Genomic DNA, 25,831 nt, shown 5'->3' with positions numbered 1-25,831 from the left:
AGGACAGCCCGCAGGGAGGTCCCCAGGCTGGGTGGAGGTGTGGTGGCACAGGCTGTGATTCCAGCACCCAGGCTGAGGCTAGGCAAACGCAGTGCAAAAGCTACGCCACCAGTTACTGCGGACGCACTGCGCATGGGCACAAGAGCCAAAACAAGGCCACTGGACGGCAGTGCCTGCGCTCCAGCACGAGGGAGGGAGGGAGGTCGAGGCAGGAGGCTGGGCACAGGAAGACCCTGGCCCACAAAAACAAAAACAAAGGAACAAATTTAAAAAGGAAATGAAACATGTTAACCCCAGCTGTTTGCAGGAAGAAGAGTGGAGAACAGGAGTTTAAATTTTTATTAAATATACTCTCTTGGCACAAGTCTTTAAAATATATAAACATTATATATAAACAAAGTGACTTCATGGCATCAAAATAGAACTCCCGACCAGCGGCCAGCGGGGCGGGGTGAGCCCAGCCAGGCCCCCGAGGGAGGGACGTGGGCCAGCAGGACCAGGGACCCTCGGCCTTCCCCTCCCGTCTGGCCAGCCATTTGCTGTCACCTGCCTGGGGTGGGCCCCTCCTGACTCCCCGTGGGGGTCCCAGCCTTTCCTGCTGGGTGACAACTGTGCCTCAAAGGACAGTCCCTCCCAGCCATCAGGGACAGAGGTGAGGAAGGCCAGAGGAGTCCTCACACCAGGCTCGTGGCAAGGACAGAAAGGCGAGAGGGACATTAAACACAGGCCACCACTGGAAACGTCCGGAGACAGCTCCGACTGCCCAGGTCCCTGTGCCAGGTGGCTGCTGAGCCAGCAAGACGGTGTCAGGGTGTGCGGAGGCCAGGGCCACCCGCCTCCATCAACGCTACTGGTGGCAAGGGAGTTTCTGGGCCTGGAGGGGTGGCCTGGGCGCTGGACATCCCCAGGTTGGTGTGAGCCGCCTCTGAAGTGGCTTCCTGTCGCTGTGCCTAACAGTTGTGGGGGGGGGACACGACCCAGTGGGACCCTCGGGGAAGGCCATGTGCCAGACAGGTGGGAACAGCCAGGAAGCCCTGCTCCTGGGCCCCACCCTGCCCTGGAGGCTAGGGTGTGCCCAAGGCCGTCAGGACAGGGCCTCGGGGACCAAGGCTGGCGCGGGAGAGGCAGGGCCAGCCAGTGTCAAGGGCGCTGGCCCAAAGGACTGAGCGGGAAGAGCGGCTCAGAGCCTAGTGTGCACGGGGGTCACTAGAATCCAGACGGCGGCACGCACGTCACAGGACAGGAGGCGGTGCTGACCGCTCCAGGGCCTCTTGGGTGACACCTGGGCAACCGGCGCCAGTCCCCGGAGGACGGGGAGGGGACCGCCGCGACCCGCAGCGCTCGTCCCAGCACTGCGCTCACCGCTCTGCAAGGGCGCGCCCGCTTCGCGCCCGCGGCCCGCTTGGTCGTCGGGGCGCCCTGGCCGGCCGCGCTCGCGCCGCGGTGGCCTAGCTGTGCAGATGCCGCAGCAGGATCTGCGTGAGGTCGAAGGTGGTGAAGCTGATGCCCACGGCGATGGGGCCCTTGAGCCAGTTCATGCTCAGGCCCTTGTACAGCCCGCGCACCGCGCCCTCCTCGCGCACGATGGTGCGCAGCGTGCCCACGATGGAGTCGTGCGGGTGGCCCGTCACGCCCGCCGTCTGCATGCGCCGCCGCACCACGTCCAGCGGGTAGGAGGCCGACTGGCCGATGAGGCCCGCGCACGCCCCGAACACCATGCGCTCCACGGGGTAGGGCTGCGGCCGGCCGCTGTACTCTGCGGGCAGGCGGGGCGTGAACGCGGGCGCGGACACCGAGGCGCCCACGCTGCTCCCCTCCTGCTCTTCTTCCTGGTGGGCCTGGGGGTCGAACTCAGGCCCTCCCGCGCTCCCACCTGGGCCACGCTGCCAGCTCGGGTTTTGCCAAGGCCTGGAACGCACCAGCGTCCTGCCTCGGCTCTACAGTGCTGGGCTCAAGGCCAGGCCACCGCACCCGGCCTCCAAAGGTGCCGGGATTTGAACTCAGGGCCTACAGCTTGAGCCTGCGCGCCAGAGGCTGGGGCCCTGCACTCCTCTGTCCCTCCGCCCGCCCCGGGGCCCTGGCTGCATGGCGGACGCCCCTCACCTCTGTGCAGGCTCTTGAGCGTCTCGTAGGTGAAGAAGCTGAGGCCGGCGTAGGGGATGACGCCCAGCACGGTGGGCGTGAAGCCGTGGTACAGGGTCTTCAGCCCCTCGTCCCGGGAGATGCGGACGAAGACGTGAAAGATGTTGCTGTACCTGTGGGGGTCGGGGGCGCGGGGCTCAGCCTGCGGTGCACCCGCCTGGGCCCGCGCCTGCGGTTTCTCTATTTTGGTGCTGGGACGGAACCAGCTCGCCGTGCTCCCAGGCATTTTGAACGCCTCTGTGCCCCACTCTGGGTTGCATCCAAGCCGAACCCACCCGCCACCTCTAAGAGGGCCAACCGCCGTCTCTCTGGAAGCTGGGTCGCACATCAGGCCTGCTCTGGTCAAGTGACAACTTTCTTTCTTTGGCGGTACAGGGATTTGAATTCAGGCCTTCAGGCTTACAATGTAGGCTCTCTACCCCTTGAGCCACTCCTCCAGTTCCTGTTCCCCTGGTTATTTTGGAAATGGAGTCTAGAAAACTATGCCTGGGCTGCCCTCAAACCAAGATCCCCCTGATCTCAGCCTCCCAAGTAGCTGGGATTACACAGGTGAGCCACCGCACCCACGCCGGGTGGCAATTTTCAACACAGCGGCGGGACTCACATTTCCTTCGGGGTCACGGCCATCCTTGCCCTGACCAGGTCCAGGGGGTAGGTGAGTGAGGCCGCTGTGATTCCAGCCATGGCACCAGCCAGGAGGCGAGGCCACGGGGGCAGGGCTCTGAGGGGGGGAGAAAAGGGGGTCCCCGGTGAGGGGCTGCGATGCCGAGGCCCAGCCCTGAGAACCGCACATCTCAGCCCCAGCGGCCAAGGAGCACGAGGCTCCACGCAGGCTTCCTCCAGACTTGAGTTTATGGGGTCGTTTCGTGGGCCTCGTTTGGAGGTCTGCAAGGCCTCCTTCCCTGTTCCCCTGCTTGCATGAATGAACGAATAAGTGATGTGTATTGTCCCTAGGGCTCTGGGGACACAGTGGCCTGCACCCCTGGGAACCAGGATCTGGGGGGAGGAAGGACATCAGAAACCAAGAAAGGAACCGGCAAAGGAGTGTTCTGAAGACAGAAGAGGTGAGGAGGGCAGAGCTGGGAGTGGGACAGGGCCTGGCTTATGTGGAGGGCAGGGCTGGCAGCACTGACTATGGAAGGAGGGGCGGGGCTAGCTAAGTTGGGCGTGACTGTATTGCTGGGGGCGTGGCCGTGGTGGTGGCTGGCGATGGGGGCGTGGCCGCGCGGAGGGTGTGGTTGAGTGTGGAGGGCGTGGCCTGTGGGGGGGCGGGCGATGGGGCGTGGCTGTGGGGAGGGAGGGTTGGCGATGGAGGGCGTGGCTGGCGGTGGGGGCGTGGCTGCGCGGGGGTGTGGCTGAGTGTGGGGGCGTGGTCTGGTGGGGTGGGCGGGGCCTCACTCTCCGCGGAAGCCGTAGTAGCGACCCAGGATGTGCTTGTACTCCTCGTGCGCGCTGAACTGGATGGCGGCGTAGGGCACCACGCGCACCATGGTGGCCGAGTTCCCGCGCCACAGGCTGAAGAAGCCCTCATTGAGGTAGGTGAAGTAGAGGAGCCGGAAGGCCTCCTGGGGGAAAGGGGAAAGGCGGATGGGCGTCCCACCTCCGGCGCTCCTTGCCGCCATCCCCGCATCGCGGCCCCGCGCCGGTCCCCTGCTCCCCTTCTCCCCGCGCCCCAGCGGGGGCCCCCAAACCCTGTGCCCCGGGAGCCGCCTGCGATTGACGGAATCGGATCGGGATGAGCTGGGCGAGGCGCTCGGTGGCCTGGCTTTTTAAACCCTTCGTTGCTAGAGGGAGCTGCAAGTGGCCCGTGAAGACGGGGTGGGAACGGCCAGCCCCTCCCCGCGGACACGCTCACAATGGGGTCCCTCCTTGGCGTGGGGCTCAGATGGGGTGGAGGCCGGGCGGAGGGGAGGGGAGGGGACCCGGCCACCCCGCCGCGCTCCCCCCAGGCCAGGGCTCTGCCCCGCCACTCACCTTGGCAGAAAACTTTTTCGAAGACACTGGTAAAGAGAAAAGCACGTGTCACCCACCTGCGTGACCCCCCAATACCAGAGGATGCTCCCGGCGCAGGGGGGGACACCAGCCCTGAGAAGGCACTCGCTCAGCCCCCATCCCCCAGACCCGCAACCCAGGACCCACACCCCAGGACCTGCACCCTGGGACATCGAGGGACCACGCCAGGGTGTGAGGATGACTCTCTTGGGGACCCCGTGCTGCACCCCAGTTCACCCAGACCCCACGGGGACAGTGAGGACAGGGGACTTTGACTCGGGGCTCCTGGCCTCCAGGACTGCAGAAGCAGCCCTGTTGCGGAGGCACCTGGTTTATGACACTCTGTGTTAGCAGATCAGAGAAAACTGATACAGTTTCTATGTGCACTACATAGAAAGTTTTTTTTTTTAAGACAGGATCTGGGACATGGGCCAGGCTGCCTGTGATCCTCCTGCCTTTGTTGCCCACGTGCTGGGATTACAGTCATGACCACTGTGCCCAGTTTATACACGGATCTTACTTATTTAAGTTTGTTTTGGGACCAGGGTTTGAACTCAGGGCTTCACATTTGCAAAACAGGCGCTGTTAGCACTTAAGCCACAACTCCAGTCTATTTGGCTCTGGTTATTTTGGAGATGGGGGTCTCAGGAACTGTTTACCCAGGCTGGCCTCAAACCACGATCCTCCCCATCTCCATCTCCCAAGTAGCGACAATCACTGGCATGAGCCACACTATGCCGGCTTAAAGGCATTTAAAGGTGAAGCAATCTTTAGTGGTCTAGGGGCCGTGGAGAGGAAAGGGAGGTGACTGCCTTGCAGCTCCTCCACACGGGGACAGGTGGCTTAACACTTACCTTGGAAGATGATCTTGGTTCGGTCCAGGGGAGCTACCGCCGTCTTGGCAAGAGCGCCAGCCAGGGCCCCAGACAGCAGGGAGCTGAGCACCTGCCGATGATCCCTCTGCAACAGAGCACACGCTCTGGTCAGCAGGGGTGGGTGGCAGTGTCTGCTGTGCTGGGGACCAGCGGGTGCCATCGACCCCCATGCAGGTGGGAGAGGCCCTCAAGCCTGCATGTGGAGGCCCCACCCCACAGGACACAGCAAGAGCCTCCAGGTTGATAGTGACCATCCCTACCACCAGCCCTCCAGAGTCCCACAGCTGTGGTCTCAACGTTAGGGCTGCTGTCCGGGCGGCAGCTCTGAGGCATGGCTAGCCCCCAGGCCTCAGTTTCCCCCTCTCAGCCAGTGGAGTGAGAGCTCCCTGCTGGGCCCTGTGAGCATGGACAGACAGACAGACAGTCCCTACACACATCCACTGAGTGCTGGGCAGTGCGATGCCAGCGCTTTCTGTCTCCACCAGCTGCCTTCCTGTGTGATTGTTTTCTTTTTCTTTTTGTTTATTTATTTATTTTTGTGACACTGGTTTTGAACTCACGCCTCTGCACTTGTTAGGCAGGTGCTCTGCCACTTAAGCCACACCCCCAAGCCCTTTTTGTGTTGGTTGGCTGTTTATTTTTTGGTGGGACTGGGATTTGACCTCAGGGCTTTGCACTTTTGCACTGCAGAGCAGGTGCTGTACCACTTTGAGCCACTCCTCCAGCCCATTTTGCTCTGGTTATTTTGGAGATGGGGTCCCAAGAACTATTTCTCTGTCCTAGCTGGCCTCAAACTGTGTAGCTCTCGATATCAGCCTCCCGAGTAGCTGGGGTGACAAGCGTGAGCCACCGTGCCCAGCGGTTCTGAAGGTTCGCAGGCAAGGCTGGGTGTTGAGGAGCATGTGACCGTAAGCTTCAAGTGTCAAGATGCGCACTGGTGGCCAGGCTCAGTGGACTGCCACCGCCGGCCAGCGCTTCCAGCCGCAGGCTGTTGCTGACGGTGAGCACGACTGGGGTTAGCAGAGGACAGCAGCCCAGGGAGAGCCTGTGAGGCAGATGACTCGATATGGGGACTCGCAGGCCCATGCTGGCTGTTGTTTTGCTTTTGGGGTCAGAGTCCCACTGCACAGCCCAGGCTGGCCTGGAACTCAAGGTCCTCTTGCTTTCTCCTTCCTTGTGCTGGGGTCACAGGCGTGGCCACCATGCCCAGCTCAGTGCTCGGCTTCTTAACACAGAAAAGACTTTGCAGTGTGAGCCCCCACTGTGCCATCAGCTGGCAGCTCTGTCCTGCAGACCCCTCCCTAGTGTGTATGGGGACAGCACGTCTGTGTTCTTTCTGTGCTGCTGGGCAGTGCACTCGCCCTGTGCCTCATCCCTGTCGGTGGCCCTGGTGAACAAGTCCTCCTGCTGCCGGGTGCTCCTTGTGCCTGCGACTCAGGGAAAGGTGAGGAGGGCCCCAGGGTGACACGAGCTCAGCTTTTGACCCCATGGACTTTGAGAACTGTGGGCGTGGGCGCTGGTCAGGCCCCGGGAGTGTGGACTGCGGGCTGGTTCGGCCTGTGTTTCAGGCTGAGCTGGGAGAACCACACGGGGCCCAGGCCAGCCGACGACGACGTCTTGGCTTCCTGGGGGAACCAGGGCGGGGCCGACCTTGTTTGTTTTCTTGGTCCGGCCCCTGCTCTGATTTCTCAGAGGGAACATTTCCTTCAGTGGATGCACAGGCTCCAGAGATGACCTTCCAAGCTCAGTGGATCCCTTCTCCCCTGCCATTCTCTACACTGTGGGGCCCAGAGGCCATCTACCTCCCCCTCAGGGGTCCCGGCCCATGTAGGGAGAGGCTTTGATGCTCTCTAGATGTTTGGGCTGGCTGAACCCCTGTCACCATCAGGACTTTTTTTTTTTTGCCGGCACTGGGGCCTGAACTCAGGCCCTCGCACTTGCCAGGCAGGCGCTCTACCACTGGAGCTGCCCCTCCAGTCCTTTCTGCTGTAGCTATTTTTCAGGCACGGCCTTGCATTTTTGCCTGGGCAATGATCCTCCTACCTGTACGTCCCACGCAGCTGGGAGTACAGCCGGACTTGTTGCTTGTGCGGGGTTTTGCTGACTTTTTTGCTTGGGGTAGCCTTGAGCCACAGTCCTGATCTCTGTCTCCTGAGAAGCTGGGATCACAGGACCAGAGGGACTTGTGGTGGGCAACACGGTGGCTGTGTCTTCTACTGACCCCATGTGGCCTTTACTCACACACCTGTGACGAGTGCACAGATGCTGAGCTCGGGGAGGGAGGGGACCCTGAGGACGGCAGGGATGTGAGGCCAGCAGGGGCCAGCCACCGCCCCGCAGTTGTGTTGAGCTGAGAGAGGACCCCAGGAGGCCGGGCTACTTGCCTTTGCGGAGATGGGTGGGGACAGGACGGCTTCAGCATCCTCACTCAGGCGCACCGGGCCTTCCTTCACACCATCACCCATCCCAGGCCTGCTCGGACAGCGGGGACTCGGTCCTGGGGAGCGAGAAGGGCTGAGTGAGACGAGGCCAGCCCCAGTGGTTGGTGACTACTCCTCCCGAGGACTGGGTGGCCTGTCCCCAACCTGGCTTCAGCCCCCTACATGGAGAGGGCACCCTCTCTCGCTTTCTGATGCCACTGTCCCCAGGGCTGCTTGCTTCATCGCTGACAAAGGCCTTTCTGTCACTTCCTGCATGTGATTCTCACAGTCAGTTCCTTAACCTGGTTCAAGTAAAGCAGAGAGGGGAAGAGGCCACTGAAGTCACTCAGCAGACAGAATGATGGCATGGGGACAGGCTGGGGGGCCCACCTTCCCAGACTCAATGAGCATTAGGACAATTACCAGGCTGCACGATGCCTTCCAGGGGGACCTTGCCTGGAGTCACCGGCCACCAAGACACGTTTGGAAAAGGACTCTTTCAGGCTGGGTGCTGGTGGCTCATGCCTATAATTTTGGCTACTTGGGAGGCTGAGATCAGGAGGATCTCAGTTCAAGGTCAGCCTGGGCAAATAGTTCATGAGACCTACCCCCATCTGCAAAGTAACCAGAGCCAAACAGACTGGAGGAGTGGCTCAAGCGGTAGAGCACCCGCTTTGCAAGTGTAAAGCCCTGAGTTCAAATCCCAGTCCCACCAAAAAAAAAAAAAAAAGAATGAAAGAAAGAAAAGGTACTTTTTCTTCTGGCACCACTGCTTGCTCTGCAGTAAAGGGTCTCCCAAGGCCCACACACATCTCGGTCCCCTGTGGGTGGCCCTGAAGGTACCCTGAGGGACTGAGATGCTCAGTGCCCATGGTTTAAAACAATGCAGGCAGTTTTGGAGTACGGCTCAGGTGGAGAGTGGGCCTGGGTGAGATCCTGGGCTCATCTCCAGCACCGCAAAAAAACAACAACAAAATGAGAGGGATAGGAAATAGGAGGGTGAACGGGAACTCTGTGAGGTACAGAGGGAAAGGACACGTTCAACACCAGAAGCCAGAAGTGATGGGGGTCAGGGGAAGTGGAGCCAAGTGAAAGGCTCCCGACGACCAAGTGGAACGATCTGAACCACAAGAGGAAAGACAGGCGTGGGTTATAATGTAAAGGATAAACCTAATCTCCATGACCCCAAACTGACACGCAGGAACGAGTGACTAGAGAAAGGAACGGGGAGAAGAGGCAGTCGAAGCAGAGGAGGCCGGGCAAACGCACACCCCACCCCTTAGGGACTGGTACAGAAACAGGGTGTGAGAATGACTCTGAGTGGAGATACTCAGCACAGGCAGCTCAGCCAGGGGGTCACGGGCAACCCTGGCCACAGAAAGTCATGGCATGGTGACAGTCTGGGCAACGCTCCATGTCTGCCGGCTCCAAATCCTCAGATTCACCCAGACTACAGACTGAAAAAAATGTGTATATTTTAAATTGCATGTGTCAAGCCAGGCATGGTGGTGCCTGCCTGTAGTTCCATCTACTCAGGAGGTAGGAGGAAGGTCGTGGTCATGGCAGGCCGCCAGCAAAAGGGCTGGTGGCATGGCTCAAATGGTAGAGCGCCTGCCTGGCAGGTGTGAGGTCCTGAGTTCAAATCCCAGTGCCGCCAAAAATTGCACCGATCATGTGCACCTGTTCTTATGTCTCCATACGGGCTCAGTAATGGTGACAGAGGTACCATGCTGGTGTGAGGCCTCACTGAGGTGAGCTGGTATGGGAGTATAGGGTTCTCTGTTTGATCACAATAATCCCGTAAGGTGAAAACTGCTCCTAACATACAAACCAGCCACGGCCTGCCACCAGCTGCCGGGGCCACCTTTGGTCTTCCTACCAGCCTGTGGGGTGCCCTGAATCCCCTTCAACCCACCCCAGCACTGGGGACCCAGATGCACCTGCCAGATCTGGTCACAGGCACGGATAGCAGTTACATTGGAGAATCAGGGCCAGGCAGCCTGGGTGTGGCTGCATCTTTGGCCAGATGGCCTGAGAAAGAAGTCAGCTACTTGCTGTCCCCAGGCAATGAGCAGGTGGCCGCAGCCAGGTGGCGGCCAGCACACCTCCCTCCCTTGCCACTCCCGGGAACTGGGAGATCCTATCTTGAGTTTGGGATAAGAGCTTCCACAGGTGGCAGTGCTCCGAGAGTCTGACAGCTCAGGCCCTGGGAACTCGGAGCAGATGGCTCAGGTGGGACCTTGGTGTCGTGCCCAGAGACAGGAGCCAGCATGCGCCCCAGTGCTGGGCAGTTCAGATGACCCAGAGCTGGGGTGGATTGGGGTGATGGCACCTGCTGTAGTTTGGATGTGGACTGTCCCCGCAAAGGCCCATTGCCAAAGGCTTGGTCTCCAGTGTGGGATGGTACTGGGAGGTGGTGGGACCGTTAGGAGGTGAGGCCTGGAGGGAGGAAGTTGGCTCACTGGGGGTGTGACCTTGAAGGGGATATTGGGGCCCTCGTCCCTTCTCTCTCTTTGCTTCCTGGCTACCATGACGGGAGCGGCTGCTCCACCATGCGCTGCCCCCTCGTGAGGAATGGTGCAGCCATGATGAGTGAACAGTGCTCTTTTTTTTTTTTGGGGGGGGGGACAATACTGAATTTGAACTTTGGGCTTCACGATTGCTAGGGCGGTACTCTGCAGCTTGAGCCACCCCGCCAGTCCAGTAAAGGTGTATTATATAACACAGGACCTCAGTGCTAGAGCATTTGCCCAGCATGTGCCACCTGGAGTACCGTCCCCAACACAGCAAAGACAGAAATAAGGCAGGCGTGGGGGCCGGGAGATGAGGCGGTTGGGCCAGGGGTGCAAATTTGCTCTTAAATGCCGATTCTAGAAAACCACGGAGGACCCTGGGGCACAGGCGCCCTGCGCCCTGGCACTGCGTTCTCAGCTTCCTGGGATAAGAGCAACACAGCCTGTGGAGCTGTGGCCTGCGCAAACTCTGCCAGGTCCCACAGGCCCCGGTGACACACAGCCTGGCCATGTGATGGGGGACACTGTCCCACGATCAGCCCGGGCGCTCAGCTCTCATCTCGTCTGGGCTTCAGCCCCCCAGCCAGTTTTTTGTGAAGGGTATTTTCAAGATGGGGTCCTGAGAACTACTTGGCCAGACTGGCTTTGAACCTTGATCCTCCTGATCTCTGCCTCCTGAGTAGCTGGGATTACAGGCGTGAGCCACTGGCACCCGGCTTTAAAATTTACTTTTAAAGAGGCCACAGGCAAGGCCAGAGCTGGCCTGTGACCCCCCCACGGGGGAGGGGCGGGCAGGACAATCTCGAGTTCCAGGCCAGCCTGGGCTGCATAGCAAGGCTGTCTCAAAAAAAGAAGAAAAAAATAAAAGTGACGAGCAGACGGATGCTCAGATGAGTGGATGGACGCACGATGAGAAAGAAGGCGTAGTGTGGTGTGTGAGCGCCTCCTCGCAGAGAGCTTAGTGAGGTCCCTGGAGCAGAAGCCTGGCAGACCCCCGTCAAGGCCAGCAGGCCCGTGATGCACTATGGACCCGCCCTCCACAAACAGCCTTGAGCTGGGAGCAGGTGGAACACCTCGGGGGACGCTGGATCCACAACCGTAGTGGTTCTTCCCCCAACACGCCAATGTCAAGGTCGTGACAAGTAGGAAGACCTGAGGCACAGTCCCAGGTCAGAGGAGACAGGAGAACTTGACCCAAGTGAGAACATGGGGACACCAGCAACCAGGGTGGCATTAGCACTGGCTTTCTGGCTCGCAGCACTGATTTAAGATGTCATTACTGGGGCCGGGCGCTGGAGGCTCCCGCCTGTAATCCCAGCTGCTCAGGAGGCAGAGATCAGGAGGATCGAGGTTCAGAGCCAGCCCCGGCAAATAGTTCCCAAGACCCTATTTCAAAAAAACCCATTACAAGAAAGGGCTGGTGGAGTGGCGCAAGGTGTGGGCCCTGAGTTCAAACCCCAGCTCCACAAGTTACAGAAGATGGGGTCGTGCCCCGTGGCTCTGTGGCCCAGGCTGGCCTCAGTTCCTGGGCTCAAGCGATCCTCCTCAGCCTCCCTAGCAGCTGGGACCACAGGCTCATTTCCACATGCCGCTGTGCCCTCCTTGCAGATTTTTGAATATACAATTATTTACAAGTAAGAAGCCAGAGAGAGAAGTGCTTAGTGAAGAACAGCTTCTAGGCCACGCCCAGGGCTTCAGGGACAGCTTGGGATGTGTGGCTGTCCAGGGATGCTCTGGTAATCTGGCTCCTCCGGGCCAGTTGGCTTCTCCAGATCACTGTCCCAGGGCTCCATGCCAAGGGCTGGGAAGGCAGCCTCGTGCAGGGGCTGTGTTCTGCTTGGGATTCAGGGTGCACCCCACCCTCACCTGCTCCCCTCCTCAAATAGGGGCCTTCTGGGGCCAAGCAGCTGCCCAACTTAGGCAAAAGCCTTCCCAGGGACCTGGGCCTGCATGTAGGGGTGAGAAAGCCAGCAGCCCTGCATCCTGTCATTCACACAGTGGACTGGGGAGGCTCCATTCTGCTTTCCAGATGGGGAGCCTGGGGCAGGCTGGGCTTGCTTGAGGCAAGGGCCACCCAGCTAGTGCTGGCCGTGCTGGGCTGAGGACCAGGGGAGATCACAGCTGCCAGTGACTGGCGTGTCACAGCTGCTTGGTCACCCCTCCTGGTGACATGACACCCAAAGCAGGCTGGCCAAGCCCAAGGGCAGAAGGAGTGCAGTCCCAGTGCAGGAGGCCAAAGTCACAGCTGACCCTTCTCCACGGAGCCCGGCCCCCAACACCAGGCTCGACGAGGCTGTTTCGTCCCCAGTGACTCTGATGGCAACCATATGTCCTTAACCAGGGTGTTGCTTAACCCACACACCCAGAGAGCAGCTCGCAGAGCCCTGCAGAACACGACCCTGAACACAGAGCAGCTCGGGGCCGAAAGGCTGGCACAGCCTCTGGGGCTGAGATGAAGGGGCTGGGCCCTGGGCACTGAGTCCAGCGGGGAGACTTTGTCCTGGGAGAAGGCTGGCAGTCACAGCTGAGTACATGGCACAACAAGACATGGGGACAGAGGTCGGAGTCAGGACCACCAGGGTGGGGACTCTGGTGAACGAGTCATGCTGCAGGCTGCCGGGCCAGAGGACCTCCAGCCTTGAACTTGGGGGAAGGCAGCCCCCCCACCCCCGCCCCCCCGCTGGCTCCCATGAGCCTGGAAGAGGCCAGCGGAAGCTGTGTCTGGGCCAGGGCGATCCAAGGGGCCCCTGCATGATTTACAAAGCCTAACGTCCTGGTCTCAACCTGGGATCACGAATCTGAGGGCCTGACAGAGAGGGATAGGGCGAGGAGGAACGCCGTGCGCTCCCGGGCGGACGTGGACCCTAGCATGGGACACTGGCCCACTACGGGTGTGACGTCTCCCTGGAGTGCTCCTCGTAACTTTGGGGCTTGCATCACCAGCAGCAGCAAATTGGGTCTGTGCACAGTGACACACGGTGACAGAGCAGATGAAAATGGTGTACACGAAGCCAGGCACAGTGACCACACTTGTGAGCCCAGCACTCGGGGAGGGGCAGGAAGCTACTGAGTGCCAGGCCAACCTGGGCAGCACAGTGAGACCCTGTCTTAGCTGGGGGAGGGGGGTATCGCCCAGGGGTACGGACTTGGTGCCTCCAAACGCGTCTGTATTTAAGAGCGGCACAGTGCAGCAACTGTGCATAGCATGTCCATGATGTCAGGATCCCAAGCCATCCGGAGATGACTGAAGTCCACGGGAGGACGTGTGCAGGCTCTGTGCGACACTGCCACATTACAGAAGGGACAGAGCATCTGTGCAGTGTGGTACCTGAGGGGCCCTGGAGCTGGTCCTCATGTATAACACGGGGGGCGGGGGTGACCCTCATTATTGTCCACACGTTATTCCCCTAGTGTCGCTTCGTGTCCCAGGACCCCCCTCCACTACATTTAGCAGTTTCATCACCCCAGTCTTCCCTGCTCTGTGACCTCCCCATCTGTCCTCATTGCTAGTGACCTTGGCTCCTCAGGGACATTGGCCATGTCCCAGGATGCCCTGAGCTTCAGGTGTCCACTGTGTGCTCGAGCTGAGCTGGGGTTATGGGTTTGCGGAGGACACACACGTGGGGGTCCAGAGGGAGCAGGACTTCTCCCAGGGGGGCCGGCCTGGACCTCTTGGCTAAGGTGGGTCAGCCAGGTGCCTCCCCATCAGGTGGAGGTGTCTAGTCTTTGGGACAGTGAGGACGGTGGCCCACCTCCGGGAGGAGCGCAGTCCACCTATGACTTGGAATTTGTCCATGGAACAGGTGTCACCTCTGCCCTACCCGGTTTCCAGTCATTTACTGGTCCAGGCTGCGTGGGTTCCGATTTTGGAACGTTTGCGTACACACAGGGAGGCATCTTGGGGATGGGACCCGAGTCTGAGCACGAACGTGACTCGTGTTTCACAGGTGCTGCCTTCACGCAACCAGAAGGAAATTTTACAGTACATTTTATGTGTGCGACCTCACTCATTTTGACCGTGACCTGTGACCTGCCTCATGAGGTCAGGTGTGGAGTTTTCGTGTCAGCGACTGGTTTTGGAGCTGGGGGTTGTGGCCTCGCTCGCCTGTGATCCCACTGTGGACTGCATAACCAGACCCGGTCTCAAAACCCCTGGGCTGGGGACGCAGCTGTGAGCGGCCGCCCAGCACGTGCGAGGCCCTGCGGTCCATCCCCGGCACTGCAGATGACATCGCTCACTGTTTCTGGAGGGGCTGGGGGCGAACTCAGGGCCTGGCACGTGCTGGGCGGCCGCTTGCCCACTTGGGCCCTTCCGCAGGAAAACAACACATAAAAAACAGAAGTTGTGTGACTAGCAGAGGTACAGGCTGCCCGACACCACGATTGGACTGCATGCCACGGAATGGTCACCTTACGACAACCAGATGACAAAGCTCAGTCTGTTCTGCCCAGCTGCTCACTCGCCCCAGGTCCCAGGGCAGGAGGAGCGGTCACACCCTCCTGGGCTGCCTTGTCTCAAGACCCGGGGATTCCTGTTCTCGCAGGCCCTGCCCTCCCCCAGGGTGACTGAGTCAGAGCAAGTGCTGGCCGCTGGCGTGTCGTCCAGTCCCACGTAGGTGTATGCTCTGGGAGGTGACGATGAAGGACCCGGACATGGATGCGGGTAGCAGGTAGCGGCCATCTGAGGAGCACGGGGCAGGAGCTGGAGTCAGTGCAGGGACGGGGACAGGGAAGGCCGCCCAAGGTACACATGGGGGAGCTGGGGACAGCATGCAGGGGCAGAGACCCTAAGGCTGGGGAAAGTGCTCATGCTGAATGCTAAAAGGCTCCCTCCAGCCTCCTCATCCCCAAGTGTCCCCAATGTGTTCACAGCCTGAGGCTACATCATGGGACCTGGAGGCTTCACAGACCTGTCCAGCTGTGGTCACCCAGCAGTAGTGGTCACCCAGAGACTGGGAACAGGCACGTGGCATGTCACAGGAGACGCTACAGTACACCACCCTGCAGAGCAGGAGGCAACTACTCAGACGGATCTCAAAGACTAAAGGTGGAGAGAGAGATTCCACCCAGCAAACGGAACGGGTCCCCACCCTCCGCGTCCACGCCTAGGATTCAGACAACAGCCCTGGGCAATGTCGCCAGGACCGCAGAAGGACAAAACAGAAAGCGTCTGGGAGGCGCTGGGGCAGCCATGCCTGTCCTGAACTGGGTTTCTCGTTCCTCTGCCCTGACGATGAGCTGCGACGTTCGTGTGGTGTGAGGTGTGACAAATCAACTGGAGCTGATTTAAAGTCTAAGTCGTAGGGGCAGAGATGGCCCAAACAATGTCTACACATAGGAATAAATGAAGAAACAATAAAAAAAGGAAAAAGAATAATAAAAGTCTAAGTCGTGAGGCCCTGAGTTCAAACTCCAGTACTGCTAAATAAATAATAAATAAAAAAGGCTAAGAGGGGGGTAAAGTTTTGTTTACCACGCCCCCAGGCTGGCCTCAAACCATAATTCTCCTGATCTCTGCCTCCTGAGTATCTAGGATTACAGCTGTGCACCACCACGCCTGGCCAGGATGTAGGTTCTACGCGAGTACCTCACCACTATTGACGATGCTGTCTGATTCCACTCATAGGAGGTCCCAGTGGTGAAAATCAGAGAGAGAGGGCGGGGGGACGGGCAGTGAGTGTTTAATGAGGACGGAGTTTCTGTCCTGGGGGTGACGGGTGACAGTTAGTTACACAGTGATATGAATGTACTTAACACCATGGGGCTGTACACCAAAAAACTTCAGGCACAGAAATGGGGTACCTGCATCCCAGCACTGGGGAGGCCGAGGGAGGATGGTGAGTTCCAGGCCAGGCGGAGCTGCATGGCAGGACCGGGCCTCAAAAGGTAATGAAGAAAGACAGGGCGTGCTCTCGCTGGCACACTCGAGCCTGCGTTCCATCCCCAGGCGCAAAGCATAAGTGAAAAACCCGCCAAGCGCAGGGGCTTGAATGGGAGAGCACCTGCCCAGGAAGCTGAGGTCTGAGTTCAAACCCCAGAGCCGCCGAAAAGTCCAAATCAAACTGAGCACCACTTAGGATTTCCGTGTGTCCTTATGTGTCAATAAAGCATTTTAACACCGAAACCACAAAGCCCTGCCCGGCCCCTCCCTTCAAGGCCAGCTGAGCACAAGCCTGGGACTGCGCCCGGGCACCAGCGCGACTCTCCAGGGACCCAGTGACAGGCTTGGGACAGACCTGCCTGACATCGCGGGGAGCACCAGCGTGACTAGAGTGACAAAGTCTGGAGAAGCTGCTCGGGCTCCTACAAGGGCAGGCCTGTGCTCGCCCTCCTGTCACCTGGAAGAGGCCCAAGGCCTCCCCTTGGTCCAGGGTGACCCAGACGACCCTGGCTGGGCAGTGAGAGCTCACACTCTTCTGGACTCGGGGTGCTGAACCCAAAACTCAGACTGGAGTCTTTTGTTTGCTTTCAGTTTTCTGAGACTATCACTGTGTAGCCCAGGCTGGTCTCCAGCTTGAGATCCTCCAGCCTCTGCTGGGATTACAGGCCTGTGCCACCTCGTCCAGTGACACCTGGAGTTTGGGGGTCCACTGGGCCAGAGAAGCCATCTTTATTCTGGGGTGAGGGTCCAGGACAGCGGATACAGAGCTACGAGCCACAGCATGGCTGCAGGGTGACATGGATACCTGCAGACTGAGCCCAGTGGTGCCTGAAGAATCTGGAAGGTTCCACAACCTGGATGGACTTTCGCATCTTTCGCTCGCACCCCGGGAGACAACTTGTGCTATATTTTTTCCTCCCTCCCTCCTTCCCTCTCCTCTCTCTTTCGACAGTGCTAGAGTTTGAACCCTGGGCCTCATGATTACCGGGCAGGAACTCTGCCCTGAGCCACACCCCCAGCCCTTTTTGCTCCAGTTATTTTTCAGGTAGCACCTTGCACTTTTGGCCAGCCCAGGCTGGGACTGCCATTCTCCTATCTCTGCCTTCCACATAGCTGGGATTATAGCGCATACCTGGCTGGTCTGTTGAGATGGGATCTTGCTAACTGTTAGCCTGGGCAGGGCTGAAAAGGTGATCCTATCTGCTTCCCAAGTAGCTGGGATTATAGCTGTGCGCCACTGTGCCCGGCCTTTTTTCTTTGAGATAAGGTCTCATTGTGTAGCTCAGATCCTCCTGCCTCAGCCTCCTGAGTGCTGGAATTACAGGTAGGCTTTGTGTGTGCTGTATTTCCAAGCACAGTGGCAGTGTCTTGCAACGTTGGTCCCCTGGTGACCTCACTAAGTACCTTCCACAAGCACCTTTGATATCTGTGCTTCCTAGACTGGAATTAGGTGCCATGTGAGAATCAGGGTCCAAACACAGAGAGGCCACCAGTGACATTTGCAGATGTGCCCCAAATGACAAGCCTTCGTCTTTTCCTGTGCTATTTCTGTTGTGACCCTCTTTCCTTCCACTTGTCAAACAAAGAGGGTGACACACACAAGGCAGTGCAATGGCTGTGACTCACAGACAGCACCATGAGGACTGTGGTGGCTCAGTGGTGGAGTTCAGGCCCAGCATGGACTAGGGCCCTGGGTTCCATCCCCAGCTGGGCAAAAACAACCACCCAGCATGGCCTGTGAAACTCCAGCCTGGGTGATGGGAGCCCCCACATGCAGACCTCCTGGGCCACAGGAATCTCCAAGTTCACCTCCAAGTGCAGCCTGCTTACCAGGCACCCCACCTGCCCCACACTGCCCGTGAGTGCCAGCTGTCCCCGTGGAACACAGGAAGTGTCTGCACAATGGCAGGGGGTGCAGGCTCTCAGGAACGGGTTTGCAAGCCACGTGCGTGCAATGGCTCCAGTACTCGTGCTACTCAGAAGCCAGTAACAGCTGATCTACCGGATGATAGAGTTATTGTGCACCTTCCACAGCGGCTGCTTCCTGCTGACCCTGACTGACAGCAGCCACGTGGACGGATGGGGACTCCCCCTCTGCAGTGACTTCTGGGGACACCTTTCAGACCAGCGTCAGTGGCAGCAGCCCTTGGTGTGATCTCTGTGGGTTAGACACAGACATCGAGGTCCTGAAAGACCCAGGAGATTCTGTGGGCAGTCCTTATCCTGGTTCTCGCAGATTGCAGCCTGCACCTGTCACCAGAAGCCCATAGATGTGATCTGAGACAAGTGGAGGTGCAGGAGGTCCTCACCCCCAAAACCCTGTATTCCAGCTGCACGGGGCCAGCATGGTGCTCTGCCTCTGGTTAGCCTGCAGCAATCTTTTGCGGGACGAGCAAGTGAACTCCCTGCACAAGCTGCATTCTGCTTCCTTTGCACTCATCCATGCTGGCAAACTCCTCGGCACCCTTCAAAGCCCTTCCTGAAAGTCCTACCTCGCCTGCCTCAAAATTAGCTGCCCTGGGACAGGTTGGGCCTGGGTCTGGCTCAGTAATGCCCAGAAGGAGCCAGGTGCATGATACCTCACACAGGTGTGTTGCTTTTTCGGCCTTCCTCCTGCCGTCTCTTCAGACACACTAGCTCCTTCCCCAAGTGGGAACATGCACAGGTCACCAACCACGTCATACAGGGGCCGTGGGAACATGGGGCCGGCCCGTGTCACCAACCTCTGTGTACCTCAGTTTCCCCCACTGTGGACTCTGAAGCCAGTGACGGGTAAAGGCGTTCTCTCTAATAAGAGTCAGGCCTGGGACACATTCCACTTAAGTCTGCTCAGCGCTGGGGAGCGCACCCCCCTGCAGTGCTCCGATCATGCCATCTGAGCCCCCTGCACACCCCCGCCAGGCTGCGTGTCCATCCTGTCCCGTTAGCTCCCCAAATGGTATCGCCCCAGTGCTCCTCAAAGAACAGTCATTTAAAAAGCAATCACTGACGGCCACACCTGTGGCTCCAGCACTCAGGAGGCAGAGGCTGCGGAGGATGGTGAGCCCCAGACAGGCCTGGGCTGTATACAGACGCCATGTGTCATTTAAAAAAAAACAGCGACTTCTGTCTGATGAGTACTTCACCACCACTGTCATCGCTGGTCACAATGGGCCATGCTCGCTGCCCTTTGGGTCCCAACGGGTGCTCCAGCCCTCAGCCTGTGCTCCCTGCCCGGGCAGCAATGGTGTTACTCAGCCTGATGCTGCTGAGGAAGGGACCAGCCCCCTGCAGGAAGGCAGGTCTCCCTGGTGTCCCCAGCACTGAGCTGCTCCAGCAGGCACCCCTGTCCCCGGCATCATGGGAGCGTTTGTGCAGGACTCCTGGCCCACCACAGACATGTATGTCACGGAGGGTGGAGTCTAGGAAGCTGCCCTTATAGGGGACAAGGCTGCCACACCCACGAGCACCTGAGGACTTATCAGATGGGGCGGTAATTCGGAAAGAAAGCGTGCACAGACTTGTCTCTCTTGTTTAGGGCACTAAACCGTGGGTCCAGTGTCTAGATGGGATTGGAAGTCTCAGAGAATGTGTTAGGTTCTTTGCAAGCAGAGGTTTTACAGAAGGGACTTGAAGGGCCAGCCTGGTGGCCACGCCTGTGACCCAGTACTTAGGAGGCCGAGGCAGGAGGATTTCGAATTCCAGGCCAGCCTGGGCTGCGCAGTGAGATCCTGTGTCAAGCTGGGTGCTGGTAGCTCACACCTGTAATCCTAGCTACTTGGGAGGCTGAGATCAGGAGGAACATGGCTCAAGGCCAGCCTGGGAAATTAGTTCATGAGCACCCCCACCCAATCTCTAACATAACCAGAGCAAAATAGACTGGAGGTATGGCTCATGCAGTAGAGTGCCTGTTTGCAAGCAGGAAGCCCTGAGTTCAAACCCCAGTCCCACCAAAAAACAAAAACAGAAAAGGATTTGCGTATCTGCGGATTTGGATACCAGTCAGATGGAGCAATGGCTCTGACACCTGCCAGGAGTGCCGCTCTGTGCTGAGGGAATTCACTTTGGAAGGCTCACACGGGCTGGGAGGCAGGTCCCTGTCACTGCTGGAGGCTCTGAGCTCAGGTCCATGGGCTGTGCCTTGCCCAGTTCTGGCAGTGGGAGCCTCTGTCTTCGCCAGCACCGTGGACAGGGACCCTCAACCTCTGCCTTGGCCTCTGTCTCCTCTGGCATCTACTTAACTCCTGGCTAGGGTTAGCTCTTCCGGTGCCTTCTGGGGCCCCTGAATTAGGCCACAGCACCCAGCACCTTCTCAGGACTGACCAGTACTGCACCCCAACTGCTCGGTGACAGTCTGATGCATGTTTGTCTTCCCCCCACATCCAAGCCTCAGATTTCTGCCAGCAGGGTGGCTCGTGAGGTCCTACAGGGGAAGTAGCGGCCTCAGGGCTGAGGGACAGGCCGGCTCTGAGAGGCCTGGTCTCAGATTCCTGCTGTGTTCATTCCCTGTGACTGTCATGACAAAGGACATGGCAGAACCATGTTTTTTCACCATAATGGAGGCCTGATGTCCACAGTGAGGTGTGGGCAGGGCCAGGTCCTTTTGGGGCCTCACTTCTGGCTCAGTGGCTGCCAGTCACATTGCTCCAGTGGCCACCTTCATAGAGCCATGGTCTCCCTCGTGTGTGCCTCTGTCCTCTGCTTAAAAGGACACCAGGATTTAGGGCACCGTTGGACATGTACCCAGACCTCAATGTGTGCCCTACGACAGACAGAGCTGAATCCTAGTTGTACTTCCGTTTTTGTACACACTCACACCTGCGGGAACATCTCGCTCGTGCATCAGGCACAGAGAGATCAGCAACGATAAAAGAAGGCGATTATTACAACACACTCTAATAGTCACGGGAACACTGTCTCCTGCCTCCTCCTCTTCCCTTTCCTTCCCTCTGGGGAACTTTCTTTAGCCCTAGAATCTGAGCACGCGGCACAAGACAGAACAGTGACAGCAAAAGGAGCCTGTGAGGAGAGCACATGTCGACAGCATGTTTTAAAAATAGCACAGTGACCAGGGAAGGGTCAGTGGGGGACAGTGCGCCACTTCTTGAACTGGCCGTCTCTTGAACCCGCACGTGATGTGGGTTTTTTTGTTTTGGTTTTGGTGGTACTGGGGTTTGAACTCAGGGCCTTCACCTTGAGCCACTCCACCAGCCCTATTTTTTGTGAAGGGTTTTTCCAAGATAGGATCTCTCGTGAACTATTTGCCCGGGCTGGCCTTGAACTGTGATCCTGATCTCTGCCTCCTGAGTAGCTGGGATTATAGGTGTGAGCCACTGGCACCTGGCTCGTGATATGCTTTTTATGAAGTATTTCAGACTTAAAATGTAAAATGCTTTTTTTTTTTTTGCAGTGCTGGAGTTGGAACCCTGGGCCTTGTGCCTGCTTAGGCAAGCGCTCACCACTGAACCATACCCCAGCTGTAAGCGCGACCCAGTTTTTAAACAGCTGGCTTGCAAAACCCAAACAAGCGAGTATTTGTGACCTGTTTACTAATCCTCTCCCAGTGTCTAACTGCCAAATGCAAGAGAGGGACCCAAAACCGATTGACCTGTGGAAGGAGGCCTGACCTCACCCTCTCTGATGATGTCTTGAACCAGGCCCATATGGCGAATGACTCAGACCTCAAGACAGAAGCTCCAAGTTTCCCACACACCTCACTTGTCTCAGCCTCACACAATGACCCTCTCCTGCTAGAAACAAAAGCGTGGAGGGTGGTTCTGGGATGGCGTGCACCAACCAGGCTGGGGTTTTTCCCCACAGCAACAACAACAAATTAGCAAGAGCTGACTACCTTCCTCCAGCCAAGTTCTTTTTAGGGTACCTGGTGCCAAATTCTCAGCTCCCCATCCCCCCGGGCTGGGGGTGCGGCTCACTGGTTGGAGTGCTGGCCCAGCATGTGCAAGGTTCTGGTAATAAAAAAAAAAATCTCAGCACGGCCCATCCTGGGGACTACAGGCCACACCCTGTCTCCTTCCCTTGCAAGGACCCCCCCGAACTCAGGGTTTCCCTGAGAGCTTTGCAGACGAGGGGCTCAAATGTTTCCTGCACTTTGATTTAAGCTTGGAACAGAATCAGGAGTCCAGTGCTTACTTCCTATGCCACATGCCAGGACATCTAAGATGGGGTAGGATCAAATGTCCCCAGTGAGGTTTTCACCTGTCAGATGGGACAGCCCAGAACCGTGGTAGCAGCCCTCTCCCTCACGCTGAAAGAGGGCTGGCCATTTAGTAGGACGTGCCCTTGGACCTGACCCCTGCAAGGAAGTCCATGGAGTAGACCTAACTGAACACAGGAAGGCTTTGAAGACTCTGGATGCAGCTGGAGCCCGCCAGTCCACGCTTGCTCCCCGTTTGCAGGTACAGGAATCTGTATATTCATTGTGGCTCAGTTTGCACCCCAAAATATGGACGAAGCCCTAAGCTGGCCATCAATACAGAACTGGCTATAGAATGAACACATCTGTTCAGCAAATTAACATGCTAAATATGGCAATTTAATACTATCTCAGCCAGGTGCTGGTTGCTCACTCCTGTAATCCCAGCTACTCAGGAGGCAGAGATCAGGAGGATTGTGGTTCAAAGCCAGCCCCGGGTACACAGTACTAGAGACCCTATCTTGATAAAACCTATCACAAAAAGAAGGCTGGCAGAGCAGCTCAGGGTGTAGGCCCTGAGTTCAAGCCCCAGTGCCACAAAAATAAACAAAAAAATAAGGGCTGGGGGTGTAGCTCAAGTGGTAGACTACCTAGCATGCATGAGGCCCTAAGTTCAAACCCTAGTATCACAAATAAATAAGAAATAAGGTAGAGATATATACCCACCAGCTTTGACACTCATCCTACCTAAGTATTAGAAACTGTTAAGGGCAGCTGCACCCAGAGAGGAACAGGGCACAGAGAAAGAGTTGGTTTTTAACTGTGTGCCCTCTTTGTACTGATTTTCACTTGCTATATATATATATATATATCTATTGCACTGTTAAAGTTTGATTTGTGTATCCACACGCGTAGTACACACGTGTATATACGTGAACGTATGCAGCATACACACGTGCATGTATGCACGCACAAATGTACAGAGCCACGCCCCTATGTTTTTATATAAAAAAAATTTTTTTTTTTTTTTTTTTGCAGTGCTGAGGATGGAACCCAGGGCCTTGGGAACACTGGGCCAGCGCTGTGTGTGTGTGAACCACGCCCCGGCCCCCACATAGGTTTTAAATGACCCCTCTGAAAGTCGGATGGAAAAACCCCACTGGCTTCAGTTTCCACAGAAGAAGCTGGGGGTGCCATGAACCTGAGGAATGTTCTGGTACCATCCCTGCTGCAGGGAGAGGCAGAGCACTGAGCAAGGCTTACAGGAAGCAGCTTTTCAACAACAAAGCCAGCGGCTGTGGCTTGCTTAGATGCTACACACATGCAAATACAACTCCAGGGAACTTGCAAAGTCTCCAAGAATCCTTGTTCCCTGTGCACCAGGCCTTAAGGGGCTGACACCTTAGCTCGCCTGCCTTGGAAAACTATTTCCTTACTCTGTCTGCTCAGTGACACCAAGGGGCTGACGCCGGTCACAGAAGGGCCCTGGCCTCCTGCACCGCCTCCATGTCGCCCCAAGGCCTGGAGATACTTGCTTAGACAGCCACCAGGCTGCCAAAGTCACGATCCACTCTGGGGAAGAGCCTGGGTGTGCAGGGGAGGAGGGAGTCCCTCTCCCGTCACCTTCCCCCCACCCCAACACACAGACAAACACAACCAGGGCAAACTGGGGGAGCCACACGGGGGAGGATGGCAAGGCTCAGGAGCTTTGGGAAGGGGGTCTGCTTCCAGCAGCCAGCGTCTGTAGGTTTTATGCTGGCGAAATGAGGTTCGTTTGGCTTTTCAGGCCGATGGAATTATGGTAAAGGCCGGACATTACTTTACAGCTGTTAAAATGAAGAGGAATGGAGGGCGAGGTTTGGCTTGGGGAGGGACTGGTGATCCTGAGAGCCCACGGCGCGGGTGACATTGGGGGACCTGGGGAATCGGGAAGGTTTATTAAACGGGTCTAAACGCAGGTGCATGGGAGAAAGCACAAAGTGGGACAGAGGGGAGCAGGAGGGAGAGGTGGCCCCGAAGGTGACATGGGGCAAGTTGGGAGTGGCACCCTGCTAGAGGAGGGGACTCAGACCTGAATAGGGGGACGGTCAATCGGGACGGGGGGTGTTAGGGAGGTCACAGGTTTAGGGGTGCACGGGGCGGGGGGATCCAGGTGTAGAGGCTCCTGTAGGGTTAGGGGATCACAAATGCCAGCTATGGGGTTGTCATCGCCACGGACAAGCTCAAGTCACACGGGGACCCGGTGACAAGAGGGACATCAGGCCCCCCGTTGCGGGGGTACACGGCCCACGGGGTGTCGGGGGGATGTCAGCCTCAGGTGTATGTGGGGATGTCCACGAGTAGTGACCGGTGTCAGGCGTGTGTGGATCGTGACTGAGGGGCTCAGATCTGCCTTGGGGACCTCCCTGAGGACTCCAGACACGGAGCATGGGGGTCGGGAAGGGGACTTTAACCTCTCTGCAGCCGCGACGCAGCTGTCACGCCCCGCCTCGTCCATCCCCGCCCTGGGGCCCATGACAGGACCCTCGTCCCGCCTCAGCTCGGCCTGACAAGCGCGGGTCCCCCGACACCTGCGTCGCCCCGCGCCTCTCGCATCCCACTCACCTGCCCGGACTCGTCGCCGCCGCCGCTGCTGCCGCCGCCGCTGCCGCCGCCGCCAGCCGCCACGGCCCGGCCCCGCCCCGCGCACCCCCAGCGCGCGCCAAGGGAGGGGTCCACACCGCGTTCCGATTGGCTGTTTTCTGACCAATCAGAGCTGGAGACAGAAGGAATTGGCGGGCGTGCAGCAGATAGGTATCCCCTTCAGCCAATCGCTGAGGGGTAGAGGCGGAGCTACTGAGAGAGGCTCTGGTTCTCCTCAATGTTCCCCGCAGGGGTGCTAGGGCTTGGGAGGCAGGACCTGGAACCAAGCGAGGATTGGAGTCCGGACGAAAACGGACAGCGCTATTGACCAATCGCTAGGGAACAAGGGCGGGGCTCCGAGGAGGCCACGGCAGGGAGTGGGGGGGTGCTAAGGCGAAAGGAATGGAGGGAGTAGCCTGGAGGGCAGTAGTGATTGGCTACGAATGCCAAGACGGACAGGCCTCGCGGCTAATCGCAGCAGCCGTGGGCGGTGCCCCGCCCCGGGCGGGGATAGAGCGTGCAAGGTGCAGTCTGGCCTGGAGCGTCACCGCCGGAGGTGGCCTTGGACTCCCCGCGCAGTCCCGTGGGGCCCCGGCGAAGTCTGCCCTCTGGCCACATAGCGCAGAGGCAGGGCCTCCTACTCTGGCCGTGACCTCGGACCTTGACATCTTGAAGGACTCTTGATTAACTCTCCAGCCACTGCCTCCCCACTGTCCCCCTACAGACATGTCCTCCTCACCCCAGGTCTGCACCTCGGGAGGTGTTCAGACGTGGGAGCAGGAGGAGGAGCCTGTGTGACTTCCTCAAAGTGTCTTGACTTCTCTAGGGTCCAGCGATGTCCCTGTCTGACCTAGCCACAGTCCCGTGAGGTCCAAAGTGACCACTGACCGCTTTTAACAGAAACCAGAACACAGGTCAAGCCCAGACTGGACAACACTCTCCAGCAGCCTGTTTTTAGGAAAGGAATTAGGAACAGTCAGAAACCACTGAGGCCCGAGCGACCTGGATTAGGAGCCTCGTCCACTCACTGGGCCAGCTTTGTGCAAAGCACACCTGAGCCTGGATTTCCCCATTTGCAGAGAGGACCAGTGGCCTGTGGGTTCGGCTGGATGGTGGAGGGCAGTTTAGGGACACACCTGCCATTTGGAGTTCAGTGGCTCCCTCCCTGTCCTTGGGGTGAGAGGGTTCTTACTTCCTCTAGGTGTAGGCTGGGGTTGGTGGAGATCAAGTTCAGAGTCAGAGAATCCTGGGAG

General features: G+C 58.1%; 1 protein-coding gene and 1 long non-coding RNA gene across 4 annotated transcripts; one reads left to right on the top strand and one right to left on the bottom strand.

Annotated features, from left to right (window-relative positions):
* Positions 1–321: 321 nt before the first annotated feature.
* On the bottom strand, positions 322–24,626 carry Slc25a42 (solute carrier family 25 member 42). Of its 3 annotated transcripts, none has more exons than XM_074053631.1 (9): positions 24,561–24,583; positions 7,595–7,731; positions 7,394–7,506; positions 4,989–5,094; positions 4,117–4,142; positions 3,541–3,707; positions 2,747–2,863; positions 2,104–2,255; positions 322–1,756 (listed from the first exon to the last, which is right to left on the bottom strand). In XM_074053631.1, the coding sequence occupies exons 3-9, from the start codon at positions 7,472–7,474 to the stop codon at positions 1,449–1,451; spliced, it is 957 nt and encodes a 318-aa protein (XP_073909732.1). In that variant the 5' UTR covers positions 7,475–7,506; positions 7,595–7,731; positions 24,561–24,583; the 3' UTR covers positions 322–1,448. The 3 variants fall into 3 exon arrangements, with proteins under 3 accessions (XP_073909732.1, XP_073909731.1, XP_073909730.1); XM_074053630.1 differs by lacking the exon at positions 7,595–7,731 and adding an exon at positions 21,684–21,768 and having other exon boundaries at positions 24,561–24,577; XM_074053629.1 differs by lacking the exon at positions 7,595–7,731 and having other exon boundaries at positions 24,561–24,626.
* LOC141416601 (uncharacterized) lies at positions 3,551–23,963 on the top strand. The gene is made up of 3 exons (XR_012441239.1): positions 3,551–3,677; positions 21,213–22,218; positions 22,995–23,963. It is a non-coding gene; the product is annotated as an uncharacterized lncRNA (long non-coding RNA).
* Positions 24,627–25,831: the final 1,205 nt, after the last annotated feature.

Source organism: Castor canadensis, chromosome 14, assembly GCF_047511655.1.
Source record: "Castor canadensis chromosome 14, mCasCan1.hap1v2, whole genome shotgun sequence".
Lineage (NCBI taxonomy): Eukaryota > Metazoa > Chordata > Mammalia > Rodentia > Castoridae > Castor > Castor canadensis.
The sequence above is the reverse complement of the archived record's forward strand: the minus strand, read 5'-3'. Positions and strand labels throughout refer to the sequence as shown.

What these genes read in the sequence shown, in the direction of transcription:
- Slc25a42 (XM_074053629.1), bottom strand. Translation starts at nt 7,474, where the DNA reads ATGGGTGATGGTGTGAAGGAAGGCCCGGTGCGCCTGAGTGAGGATGCT. An exon ending in TACTACGGCTTCCGCGGAGA is followed by an intron (nt 2,864 to 3,540) that starts GTGAGGCCCCGC and finishes TCCCCCCCTCAG; the next exon opens with AGCCCTGCCCCCGTGGCCTC. An exon ending in GCCGTGACCCCGAAGGAAAT is followed by an intron (nt 2,256 to 2,746) that starts GTGAGTCCCGCC and finishes CGACCCCCACAG; the next exon opens with GTACAGCAACATCTTTCACG.